This window comes from Ostrea edulis, chromosome 2 (assembly GCF_947568905.1).
Source record: "Ostrea edulis chromosome 2, xbOstEdul1.1, whole genome shotgun sequence".
NCBI classification, from domain to species: domain Eukaryota; kingdom Metazoa; phylum Mollusca; class Bivalvia; order Ostreida; family Ostreidae; genus Ostrea; species Ostrea edulis.
In genome coordinates this window covers 82,997,827-83,011,518 of record NC_079165.1, presented here as the reverse complement: position 1 = coordinate 83,011,518, position 13,692 = coordinate 82,997,827, and the positions used below count along the sequence as shown (strand labels likewise).

Below are 13,692 nucleotides of genomic sequence, written 5' to 3'. Positions count from 1 at the left end.
GATATTCTATGAAATTTTATTCTCAAGACCAGCAGGGCGATAATTTGTCATCATTAGATATGCAAGCATCCTTGACTTTTGCAGATTTATGTTTCTTTAGATCATGAGTAGAAGATAGGATGGGGTCTGAATAGGGGATCAATGTTTTACATGGGAATATAATATATATAATCTTTGAAAATTTCTTATGTTAGAAATCCATCGATTGGTGATGATAGTAGCGTCAACGGATTTGTGTAGGCGAAGCGAACCGAAAATAGCATTCATCGCCACATTTAATGTTAAGAGTGGTTGCATTCATTGTCCAGAAAATTGAACCCATTAATTCTTTAATCTAAATTGCTCAATAGGAAAGAGGGAATAAAGAATTATAAAAAAGAATATTGAATTTTTCATGTTGAATTATTATTAAAAATTATATTAAAAAGCTTTATAGCTGTATGCATCATTTACTGAAAGGTTAGTTTGACTTTAAAGTCATTAATTTATCACATCTTAAAATCAAATGGAATTCCTTCTACGAATTAAATAGATGAAAATATATTGTCGCAGTCAGCTATTTAACTCGAGAAAATTTAAGGGGTGCGCCGTGCAATTGTTCCAACTTTGAGAGTGTGCGTTTCCACGAGAGCGCGTTATACTTAATTTATAACCTGAGGTCTAGTTCCTGCTGAATCCCAGACTTATGACAGAGAAGTAAATAAACGGTATTTATTCTTTCCAATGTATGTGCACAATTTATGGTGTATAACATGCAAGTTTAGTTTCACTTGATGTACATCTCACCGTATTTCCATCTCAAGATCTTTTAAAGTATGTCCAAACAGTGGATTTTGGAGGCATGTTTACAGACCGACACCCAAACTCAAATGATTTATTTAAACATGAACGAATCAAAACCGGTTTTATTTCACCCTTACATCAGTTTTACTCACAAAAACATTGAAGAATCTAGATTTTATGAACATTACTAAAACGCCATTTTTAACGAGTACTTGACAATGAAAAATTTAGTCGATGACGGAGTGAACTAATTGTGGACATCCTTAGTTCTAAAAATACCTGGTCGCGACAGTCCGTCATAAGTGGTGAGGTTAAAACGATGAAATTGAACGGCGAGAAGAAATTATTGCGCACCAAATAGCGATGCATTTAATTCAAGATTCATCAGTAGATTTAGAATGACCGTTCTTTTTAGCTGGTAGGTGCATTATTGTTGCTCTTTCGATTGGATTTCAAAATGTCGTCGGTTGAATTGCACACCTTGTTCATCTGTTATGATCGGTGATGTGACAATCTAAAAACAAGATTTGTGTATTCCATTTACATAAAAACACTGAAGTTTAAGACTTTATAAAAAATACACCAGAAATACCATTCTAACATACAAGGAGGGGGAAAAGGGATCTGAAGTCATGTTCACAAGCACCTGGACATTTACTTGATCAAGATGTAAGCCCACAGCGGATGTGACCGGTCGACAGAGGATTCTTACTCCTCCCAGACGCCTGCTCCAACCTCTGATATGTTTCAGGACTCCGGTTTTACCCAACTCTTACTTTTGTATGGCATTGATCACTGTTCGTTATCTTCACCTTTTCATATGTACAAATTTAAAACCGCTTGGCTATTTTTGTAGATTGAATACATTGTAGATATTTCAATTGTTGACCCTTACGAAATTACGTACATGGGGGATTTTCCAAGATGATTTTTATAGAGCTCTAGGAAATGAATTTCAAATTTTAATTAATAGACAATTTTAAAGGTAAAGGATAAGTAAATGTCTGAGATTTAAGTACAATTTCTTGCACTTTAGGCAGCGAGGTATTGTTTAGTTGTGTAAATTATGCAAGTCCTTCCCCCATTTTTTTAAAAAGAGAGTTTTAGAAATTTTTTTAAAAAATTAGCACAAACCCAAGAATTATTAAATTATCTGTGGAGTTTTTCACAAATGTTATTGTACTAGAATACTAATGTAGTGACACATTTTGACAACAATTAGCAATTGTAAGAGTATCTAATGTGTTGGAATAGTAAAATACAATTACGACAAGGTGTTATAGAGATACATGTACAACATACGTTCATGCATAAGTTTATGACTTTTGAGGGCATTTCTATTTTTTATTTTGGAATAATTCTCAATTCCAGAAGCAAATCAACTCCCATCAGTACTTTTAATACTTTGATCTCTGCATCAAATGTGATTGTCAAAATGATCTTTACCAAATGCCTGGTGTGTACATGCATTATTCATATTTTGCCTAGTGACCTTGTTCAAATGACATTGCACTGGAGTCAGGACACACCATCATATCATTAGCAATCTTTGTGTTAATTGCAATTATCTTATCAGTCTGTGTTGCAAAAATATGACAATTCCGTTAGAATTTACAGAAAACTCATAAGAATAGGCAATACTGTTTTAAATTTGAAAAAAAAAATAACCCGAAAATTCCTAGTGCACGTTTACATGTATACATTTCCACAATATGGGGAGTGGGCTAAATCGCGATGTCCGAGAAAGTCTTCGAAAAAAAAGTTTACGGATAGACAGTGTGATTCCAATATACGGTCCCACACTTCTTCTGTATGGGTATTGCAAATAATAAAACACCTATAGGCGACACACAAATTCTATTCAACTGTTCCAAAGTTTCACGTCCGTACTTTAGGTGATGTATGGAAAGTGTAAACTGGTGACAGCTCAGAGTCAGGCTGGTGCCGAAATGGAACCTACACCAAATTTTGATTGCCATGTTTCCCAGGAGAAAGCAAATCCTAACGACCCATATAGTCTTCAGATCATGAAGTCCATGGTAAAGTATTTATTCTATGTAGAATGTAATAAGTGTTTTGAATAAGACTAATCGCTAAAAGTATCTTGGTGATAATTTTCAACAGTCCTATTATATGTGATTCACAGTGTGTAGATTAATTACAGTAGAATGAATTATTGCCCCCCCCCCCCCCCCCCCCCCCCCATTTCCCATTCCTTTAGAATGAATAATTAGATCCCTCTTATCTTATAGATCTCATTTCCCCGTGTCGACACTAAGCATAGGTTTAAATTTGTAGTACTTCACCTACAACTGGTGACGTCTCAATATGAGTGAAAAAATTCCCCAAGGGGTGTAAAAACAAATATATAAAATATGATTTTCCTTTCCATAGGTGTACATGTATGAGTACAATGAAGACTGTGAAACAATTGATAGACCAAAACACTGTGTTCCCTATGCATTTGTAGTATATGAAAAATCTAATGAAAGAAAAACTAGTTCTGACTCCAAGGCACCACAGTGGACTACTAAAACAAAATCACAGACAAGTTCCCGTCCAACATCAGGCGGAAACGAGGCTCGAAGGAAATCCAATAGGGAGGCTTTTGAGAAAAGAGTTGCAGGGTTATACCCTGCCCCGCAATTTCCTCAGTTGTATATTCCACCAGTGGAAAACCAGATGATGGGTCAACAGGGATTAGTTTCGTTACCAGTTAGGTCTCCAGTATATAGTGTCTATCAAACCAGGCAAGATCCTAGGGTGAGAATTGCGAGTCAGGACAGTGATGACTCTGCACGGATGAAACCTGAGGAAGAACAAAATATTACACCGTATAGTCCTGGTGGAATTCATGTAGAAAATGGGGAAGAACGTATACCTACACCCGAGAGGGAATTGGAGGACAGCATCATTAAAGCATCTTTCCGAAAAGACGCCCAGTCTGCTGAACCTTCTGAAACTATCGAAGAAAAAGGGGAAGTTGATTTGTCCATGTTGAATGTAAATTCTGACCAGCTTGAAGCTGTTGTGAAACACTTAGAAGCTGTGTTAAGAAAGAAACAGGAAGAATTATTAATGAGAGAGAGAATGGCGCACGATAACCATAATCACGAATCTCTACCAGACAATGAACAAGTTTCCCAGATACAAGATGTTGATGAAAGAATAGCTCTTCAACGGCCCAATACTAAGGATAGCTATATTGTTAACGAAATGGGAGACATAGATGAAAGAGTGAGAACCAGCTCGCTCATACAGAATAACTCTTGGAATAGAAATTTTTCCAGTGTTTTTGGATTTGATCCCAGAAGTATTCCATTTCCAAAGCCAAAGGTAGAACTACCAATACACGAGGAAAGTACTAAACACAGTACTGACATAATACAAGAAGTTCCAATGGATATTGACTCGGACAGTGAAAGCAATCCTATTAAAAGTACACTCCAAACAAATACAAATGAACTATCTCCAAAAGGAAAGAAATTAGGAAGAAAAGTATCACTATCAGATTACAAAGCACGCAGAAAACAGGTGTCTCCTATCAGATCTAAAGTGAATGAAGTAATAGCAAAAAATAAAAATATTAGCAACATAAATGATCAAAGCTTACTTTCTCTACCTCCTCATGTAGTGGTTTCATCGTATTCACAGTACCTAACAGAGGAACAAGCGATGTCATTTCAACAGTCTTATCCACATGATCGTAGTAGATCAGCAGACAATGTTCACTTGCGAACTCCAGATGTCTCAACGAGTCAACAAATCTCAAATACTATGCACAACCCGCAATCTTCGGGCTACTCCCCAAGAGCGTCATCCAGTCAGATTACCAGCAGCTTTCTAAAATCTCCCAATGCGAGTCTCTCTCCAGCTTCAGCAAGCAGTACGCATTATGGATTTTTTCAAAGATCTCCTACGGGCAATTCTCCTGGCGCGTCATCGAACCAACCAATTGGAAGTATTCTACAGAAAGTGAATGTGGATATTTCCAACATTAAAAGCATTCTGCAAAGTATAGCTGCATCACCAACGTCAACACCGGCATCAAGCCCAGAGAAAAATATTTGGTCATCGGCACATGAAGACGTTCCATGGCTACAATTGAAAGAGGTAAAACAACAACTTTCTTATGAAGAGGAGCAAGCAGGGTTAAGATATGATGCCTACAATTTGAAAACAGCAAAGACAGAGATACCCTTAGAGGACGATGATGATGCTGATTATACTTCACTTATTTCAAAAATTAAGAATCTACAGCACGAGATTGATCAAATTAAAAAGGATAAGAAGTCAAGGAATGCTGAATGGCCTAGTCCACTGAAAGATGCGAAAGAACTCGTCGATAAAAAGTTGGAGAACAACAAACACGAAATACCCTCGGTAAGCAGAGGCGCAGATTTACTCCAAGATCTTGAATATTTCCAAGAAGAAAAGGAACAACATGACGAACCTGAGAAAACAAGCGATGATGTTAAAGACTTAAATGTAAGTGATGTAAAAATTCCAGGACTTGGATTTTTTGATGAAAGCCCAGAGAAAACCATAAGTGCAACAAACGAGAAGTTGAAACCAGATGTCGAGATAATCGACCTCTGTGATGATGACATCAATGCACAGCATAGCAAACAACGGGAGGATGCGGAAATCGTGGAGGTATCGGACAATCCTGATAGTGATGATAATTGTCTTGTAATATGTGATCATCCAGCAGAGGAAGACCATGAATCAAGCAAGCTAGGATCAGATAGTTTTAGCAAAGATCCCCTCAGCAATGTTGATGAAACTGCAAAATGTAGTGATAAAAAAGGTCTTCAAGTTGAAGAACACAATTTTCAAGTCCCACTGGATATGTCTTCTCCAATAAAACATCCAGGGAACAGTGTAGTGGACAGGAACTCGGATACTGACAAAGACATTGGCTATATTTCATGTGAAGGTTCGTACTCATCGGAGATTGAAATTTCTCCCAAGAAACCAAAAATATTTCCATTAAATCCTCCAAACAGAGATTCAAAGGAGGAGAATGGGAGAACTTCGTCAAACATGTTGGATATCAAGCCTGAAGAAAATAGCACAGTAATTCAAATTAAGGTAAATATGTTATATATGATTCAGATACAGATTCCGGTATAATAGGAACAGTCTCTCATTTTATGGATACAATCTCTAATCCTGCATTCTTCAGATTGCATGGAATGATGCAGATAAATTTAGGAATATTTACATTCATCAATGTATGCAAAGTAGTGATCTTTTGCTAGTTCAATATTTATATATTACCATATAGGAAGTCATATTTACGTCACAAAAAGTTTTTTTTTTAAATGGAATATTAAATCTAAAGAGAAATAAAATATGAATTCAAATTCTACGAAATGGGAATACGAGGAATACATATCTACATTGTTATGTGGTATTTCTGTTTAATCCACTTCGTTGATTGCTTGCACTCTCATAATGCAAACAGTCATGCAGAGGTTTGTATTATGGGGCTTATAAATAACGAAGGCTTAGGTTAGTTATTTGTTCCTTTCTTTATCAGGAAACAGCCAAGTTATCAACCACAAACCCTATGGACACGTTAAAAAATACTAATTCAACGAGTATAGCAAGATCTGACGAAACGAAAAAGAAAGCCCAAAGAGCCAAAATGAAAGCATACATTTTGAAAAAGAACAGAGGCATGATTGGGTATACAAAAAAGAGGAAGCGAAAGAAAAAAGCTACAGATATGGATGACTTTGTTAGCACAACTTCCTCAGACCTCCTTGACATCAGGTACTGATGAGTCACATATTGTAGCAGACATGTATACATAGTCCCTAAGGTCTTAAAGATATAATGTAAAAAAAAAATTAGCACCCTCATGAGTCTTTTTTGTTGAATCCATGTCCTAAATGGATAACTGTTAAAATATATCTTAACGTTCTCTTTGACACTTTGTTTTTGACCTTGAAGTGCCAAAAAAAGGGACCAGAGAAAATTACAGCGATACTGATAGGACTTATTGAACAAAGTACGATGAAAACCATTATCGGTTCTTACTTTGCCTACACTGTACCTTTGGTGTAGATTCATGTCAGTAATGGGGTGTTTAGAAAGTTGATATCAAAATATTTTCTCGTTTTTAATGATAACAGTGCAAGCCTCCGAGATTCAATTTTGATAAAAGCAAGGCAACTTTGATGAAATACTGTATGTCGCCTTATTCTCGGTGCAGTTAACTGTGAAAATAGCATAGCTATTGTCTTTACATATATTATGGAAACCTTGAATTTAAATCTCGGTGAAAACAGATTTCATTTTGAAAAGGTATATATATATATATATATATATATATATGTCCTGAATGAGTGGACTACTAGTATATCATCTTATATAAAGTCATTTTTATTTCAACACTTGCAGCGAATCTTTGAGTGTAGATAGATTTTCTGGGGCAATGTCTTCAAATACAAGAATGTCCTCGCCCATGGAGTTTATTCCTAAGCTGAACACGTTATTTAATGACTTGGGAGTGAAACATTGGACTGATGGTTTGAAGATCAAAGAACTACAACCAGTTGTTTACCTAAGACGGGTTAGTTTGAATTTGGAAATGTAAGAATAATAAAGTATTGAACATTTTTCTTTAAATGATAATATATTAACATGTTTTGTTTCCTACATCTTAGTGTGATGATCCAAAATCTGCAACAGACCAGCCTCTGACAAGAAAGAGACTAGAAACACAGACATCAGAGAATTTGCCAGATGTAGATAGTCGATTCCCTCAGCACAAAGATGACAGAGTTAAGGAGTGGATTGAGGGAACAAGAAAGAAAATAAAACTGACTCTGAAAGATCCGCAAAACAAAGAGGAAGTAAATGCACAGAGCATTCTTGTTCTTCCGTCTGCAGAGAAGAATGTTCCAACGCTACAGAGCATTCCTGTTCTTCCGTCTGCAGAGAAGAATGTTCCAACGCCTATAACAGTGAAACCCGTACAAGAGAGAATATGCGTACCTAATTCCAATGAGTTAAATGAAATAAAAACTGAACAACCAGAACGTTTTAGCCAAATAAAAACGGAATCTTCCTCGACCTTAGGCACATCGATGGCAAATACCATAGTAAAAAATGAACAAAAAGCAACTCAAGGACAACATAGAGACCCATCTCCAATCACAGTTATTTGCTCCAAGCCTTCAGTTTTGCCACAAATGAAGATGCCGTCTCCTACTGTTACTTCTACACAATCCCAAAGTCAATTTAAACCGCTAAATGTGGTTTCAAGTTCTCAGCCAGCTTCTTCGAGACAAGACCTGTTGATTCCGCGAATTGTTAAACTTTCTACTAGTTCCCCAGTGTCACAACTTCCTCTCACTACTATAAAATCCGAGACAGTTATTCAGCAATCAACAGCCAACTCAATGTCAGAAACATTCACTAGTCCCTCTCAACCACCTCCTCATCAGAATGTCAACCTACTGACTAAATCATACTTTAGCAAACTTACAAGTCAAACAGGATCATCTTGGCCTCATCATATTGTAAATCCCATTTCAGCTGTACAACAAAGACTGCCTGTTCCACTTCCTGCAGCAGGTATTCATCAGAGTTTGACAAGCTTTCGTGCTCCCTATTTACCGTCTGCAGGTCATATCACTTTGACTACAACAGCTATCCCACAAGTGCAACCGCTAGTTATTAATACGCAATCAACCGTAAATAACGTTCAATCTTTAGTAAATACACGTGAGAGCACCATATTAGTTATTCCTCAGAATGTTCAAGTGCGAACTGTTGACCCGAGAAACTTTGTTCAAGTATCAACAACGTATGGCACTAATCTGAACTATCCTCCACCATATACGCACACGTCGACGTCTCCGCATCCATTCCCTGGCCAACGATTTCAAAGTCCGATCACACAATCTTTATACCAGGGTGTTTATCACCCGACGCAATCGTCAACCCAAAATCTTCAACCAAGTGTTCAGAGACCTCCATATTCAAATCAACCTCATCTACAGCATTTGCACCCGGGAACATTTCAACATAATCATCCAGTAATTCCACCTTCACCTGAGCAAGGAATGCCGGGTCATCTTATTCTTCAGGGTGTACAGCCACCTCCTCCCCAAGTCATACCACCTCAACCCGTTCATCAAAACTTGCAACCCTACACTAATCTACCAAATAATCAAGCCCCCACGGCATCTACATCTGCAAATTTCAGTACTAATAATGAGAATGCGGTCATAAAAAAGAAATCAACAGATGTAATGGACTGGTTTGCCGAGAAATTCGTACCAAAGAAGCATGTGAAAGAAAGTGGATCAAATAGCTACCATGATACGTATCCTGACTCTGATTCTAGACGTTCACGGAGATCAAGATCTCGAAGTCCAACTGACTCTTACTGCGAATCGTCGCAATCTCCAAATCTACGGAAGAAAAGATCTGATTCTTTTTTAGTACATGGCTGCCAGCTGCAAGGAGCTGGCAGAAATGAATTAAATATAAAAACCAAAGATGCACACGAGTTATCCCCGAGGAGAAAAAGTAAGTCCCCAGAAGGAGTGTGTTCACCTCTGGGCGAGGAAAGACGAGATGCACTGGATGAAAGGAATCAATCACTGGAAACACAGACTTCTACGAATACGCAAAGAATTACGACTGGTAGTATTGTAAATTGGAGGGAACGAGTACAAGAAAATACCAAAGAGACAGAATGCTCCGGTAGTATTTTCGAAGAAACGTTTGGTGATGACAAATCAAAACCAGCATTCAGAAATACCTTCAAGCTTTTAACAAACAATGTGTGTCAGCCAGAAAGAGAAATAGCTGACACTCCAGCGAGTCCAGACAATGATAATCCAAATATATCCTTTGAAACTCCTGCAAGTCCAGAACAAGAAACACCAGCAAGTCCAGATCACAATGTATCAGAAATCCCGCAAATATCTTTCGACATCATTGATGTGAGCGAAAGCCCCGACAGACCAACAGATGACGAAAAGAGTGATCTGTTAGATTCTTCAATTGATGGACTTGCACGTAAACGAGAATTTCTCAGAAGACAGTTAGACGATTTAAGGTCCAGCTCGGGTTCGCCACGGGTGAGCAGGAATGTTGAGTTAAAATCGCACGATTTGATAGAGATATCTGATGAAGAGTTGGAAGAAGGAGAAATAGCTGATGAAGGTATGGAAGGTAAAGGGAAAGGAAGTAGGTCTACACAAAGTGGTAGGAGAGTTGTAGCAGTTCGTGAAACCGACGATACCAAAGACAAGGTTATAGGCAAATATCATAAGGGACTTAGTGTGACAGTGAAATCTAAAGGAAAATCAAATCATGTAGAGAAAAAAGAAGTTATGGATACTTGCAGAGACAATGGGAAAGAAAAGGAAAGAAAGAGTAAAAGAGAAAGAAGCTGGTCTTCTGACGATAGCGATCATAGAACAGACAAAAAATGTTCAGATAGGCCCAAAGATTATCATAGAGTGTCAAGAAAAGATCAGAATTCACGTGATCATGAATCGCGGCGAATTAAATCAAGAGGTCGAAGTTCAAGCACTGATAGACATAAGAAACGACGTCGCAGTTCTAGCACCAGTAGGCATTATAAGTCACGTGATCGGAGTTTCAATAGTGACAGGTGGTACAAATCACATGGTCGGAGTTCAAGTAGCGGCAGGCGATACAGATCACGTGATCGGAGTTCAAGTAGTGATAGACGGTACAGATCACGTGGTCGGAGCTCAAGTAGTGATCGAAAGTGTAGATCACGTGGTCGTAGTTCAAGCAGTGATAGGAGATATGAATCACATGGTCCCTGTTCCAGTAAAGAGAGACGCCAAGACAAATACAGGAAACCCAGTAGATACGTATATAAAGTGCATGATAGTGATTCTAGCGAGGACTCTTCAAAAACGAAGATGAGTGGAGGAAAATTTCGGGGATCAGGAGGTTATGGCGAATCCCACAAAGAGGATGAGAAATCGGCTGAAATGAATAGAATTCCGTCTAAAAAAAAACACAACACGTCAACTGTCGCAAATGCTTGGTCAGAGATGTTACGACAAAACCCTACAAATATTGAGGTAATTAAGGGCAACAAAGAAAAAACAGAAATATCCAAATCCAATGAGGATGATTTGAACGTTTATAAAGAGTTGAAAGAGTACATCACATTGAAAAATAGTCAAGTGTCATCAACCAACTTAAAAGGAAACAGACAAAATGACGTGTCGGAAGAATCCAAAGCAGCTAAAGGGTTTGTACAAGTTATTCGAAATACGACATCTCTAGAGACTTTGAAATCCTGGGCAATTCGAGAATTTAAATTCAAATCAGAATCTGAATTTGATAAGATTGTTCCTAAAATTACTGTTGATATGGATCGTGAAATAGCACAACTATCGAAGTGTCAAAGGAAATCAGCGAAATCTAAGTTACGAAAAGAAATCGAGATAGCTATGGAAACATTGCGAATAGAAAATCTTAATGCTAGCCAGTCATCCCCTGTCGCTTCAGCGGAAAGTATTATCAACGACGACAAAAGTGTATTAGAGATCAGACCTTTTGAACCCTTAAATTTTACCAAACTTTTGATAGAGAAAGAGCTGGAGATAGTTCGGGATCATTTAAAGAGACTGTGGCATTCCACACAAGAACTTATTGATGATAACCCTCGTGCACGGAAGTCAGGGGCGTCAACATTAGATAACGGCATTCATTTATTTTCTATCAGACAGGACATGCAACAAATAGAAACAGACCTAGTTCAAAGAATCTCTACATACGGAGCTCATTTCGGTGTCCCAAATCGTCGAGTGCCAAATGAGTTGCTGACTTTTGAAGAAAAGAACGGCCATTTCTCAGAGGAAAGCTTAGTTTTAGTATTGTCCGGTTATATCCCATCAAAGGCTTTCCAGAAACTTTCATCGCTTCGGGAGAAATTGGAAAATTCGAAGAAGGAAATTGCTCATGCTGGATCAATACAAAATAAAGAACAATTGCAAAGGCTGAAAGTTGGGAAGGAAGAAATTCACAGGGCCAGAAAAGCCATGATGTTGTCTTTCACTGGACCACTATCCAAGAAACGGATTCAAAAGATTAAAACGAAGGCGAAATGTTATAGAAACTGCATAGACTACTTTAAGAAGGAGTTGGGTGAATTTGATGCAGAGTCTCGTCTTAAATATCTAATGATATCCCTGCAGGATCTGGATAAACACTACAATTTGTTAACTCAGTTACAGGTTAGTTCTTACTTTGCATGCATGTTTCATATATATAAGGATATCACATGGTTTGTGGTTGGTATGATTATTAACCAACGAGTTTTGTGTTTTCTATCCCCAACCTTGGCGAGTTTTAGATCATGCCACCTAATGTGGGGGTTTTCCTTTCAATGTAATTTTGTTTCCTTGATCATTGAGAATCTTTCATGATCGATACAAAACAAAATATGATCAGGGGGTGTATGCAACGCCGAGCTGCAGGCTGTTTCAATGTTTCGAGACGATAACTAGGCTTGATAATGAAAATGACCGGTCTCTTCCCTCCATCGTTACTAACTACTTTACATATGAATTCATTGTTTTCAAATTTTGAAGAATTTAACAACACCTGTGCCATGTCCATCAATTTTTACAATTACCCAGTTCTTAGGCACATAACGTCACGCGGCGTAGGGACACCTACTCTGGGATACGAACAATTTATCGTATGAGTAATATCCACTGGACAAAGGGGTAGATATGTGATTAATTGATTTATTTTCTTGTTTGCTGAAATAAACGTTGCTTATTTTTTAAGGATGAGCAAGAAAAACAGAAACATGAGGAGATTAGTCAGTAAGTCTCATGCAGGAATACTTCCGTTTTCATTTAAAGTCTCATGCAGGGATACTTCCGTTTTCATTTATATATAAAAATATACTGACTTTTGATTCGACATACATAATTGAAATAAAGTTTCATAAACTTATATTCCAACATTTTAGAGACATTCACCTGAAAAGGAGGAGAGTAATGGTGGACAAGTTTCACGAGAACTTTAGATTTGTCGACAACCAGCTGAACAGCATGTATGCCAAATACCAGCACACGCATCCGCACGTGTGCGTCGCCATTACGGATGTTTCTAAAAAGATTAAGGAAGCTTTGACCTTAATAGATGCAGAAAAAGATTCCAAGAATATCTCTGTGACTACTGTTGCCCAGTTAGAACAAATTCTTAAATCATGTCTATCAGGCTACGAAAACGTTAAACAACAAATAGGTAGGCTTGTTTAAGTGTTTCAATATTCATCATTTTGATGTTTGAACTGATGTGTAAATATGAACCATATCTGCATTATTAAGACGTTTGTTATTTTCACGCAGTTGACCTTGAAGTGAGTATTCGGTCGCAGTGAACGGAATGCTATGCTATTTTTCTGCCTGATATTTTAGATAATTATGTGTAGCATGTAGTGAAACTAGTACATGTATATTTTTTCTATAGTTTAGATCGAAGAAAACTAAGTCTCGCATTAGATTTTGTTTTTGTTTTTAAATGACCCGCCAGGAAATTGCATGGAGATATAGTTTTACCCTTTCCGTCATTTCGTCATAATCAGCTTTCGTTCAATTCTGCTAAGGATGCACACATTAAATTGAAATTTGAATATACATGTGTAGGCCAAATTCTTATTTGGTTTTGGTTGAATATTTTAGTTGTGCCTCTAGGACTTACAAAATTCAATTGATTCAGTTTCCGCTCATTATCTCGGTCACACATGGACATTTGATTTGAAATTCAAGGTGGAGATACATCATGAGAATATAAGGTAATATACTGGGTATTTCCGGTCAAATGTTTGGCAAAGTTGCGCCCCTTGGACAGTTACAGCTTTCACTCATTATCACAGTC

The 13,692-nt window shown here is 37.5% G+C and overlaps 1 protein-coding gene across 2 annotated transcripts in view; it reads left to right on the top strand.

Annotated features, from left to right (window-relative positions):
- LOC125679598 (uncharacterized) overlaps positions 1–13,692 on the top strand; it is a 35,086-nt gene that overhangs the window by 20,236 nt on the left and 1,158 nt on the right. Inside the window, exons 6-13 of one of the 2 annotated variants that reach the window (XM_048918908.2) lie at positions 2,679–2,822; positions 3,178–5,877; positions 6,329–6,564; positions 7,195–7,366; positions 7,461–12,035; positions 12,595–12,632; positions 12,782–13,059; positions 13,164–13,692. The exon at positions 13,164–13,692 is cut by the window's right edge and continues 1,158 nt beyond it. In XM_048918908.2, coding sequence (XP_048774865.2) covers positions 2,679–2,822; positions 3,178–5,877; positions 6,329–6,564; positions 7,195–7,366; positions 7,461–12,035; positions 12,595–12,632; positions 12,782–13,059; positions 13,164–13,195 — 8,175 coding nt within the window. In that variant the 3' untranslated portion in view covers positions 13,196–13,692. Of the gene's footprint in view, positions 1–2,678; positions 2,823–3,177; positions 5,878–6,328; positions 6,565–7,194; positions 7,367–7,460; positions 12,036–12,594; positions 12,633–12,781; positions 13,060–13,163 lie in introns of those variants that run through there. The other variant, XM_048918909.2, reaches the window with a different exon arrangement.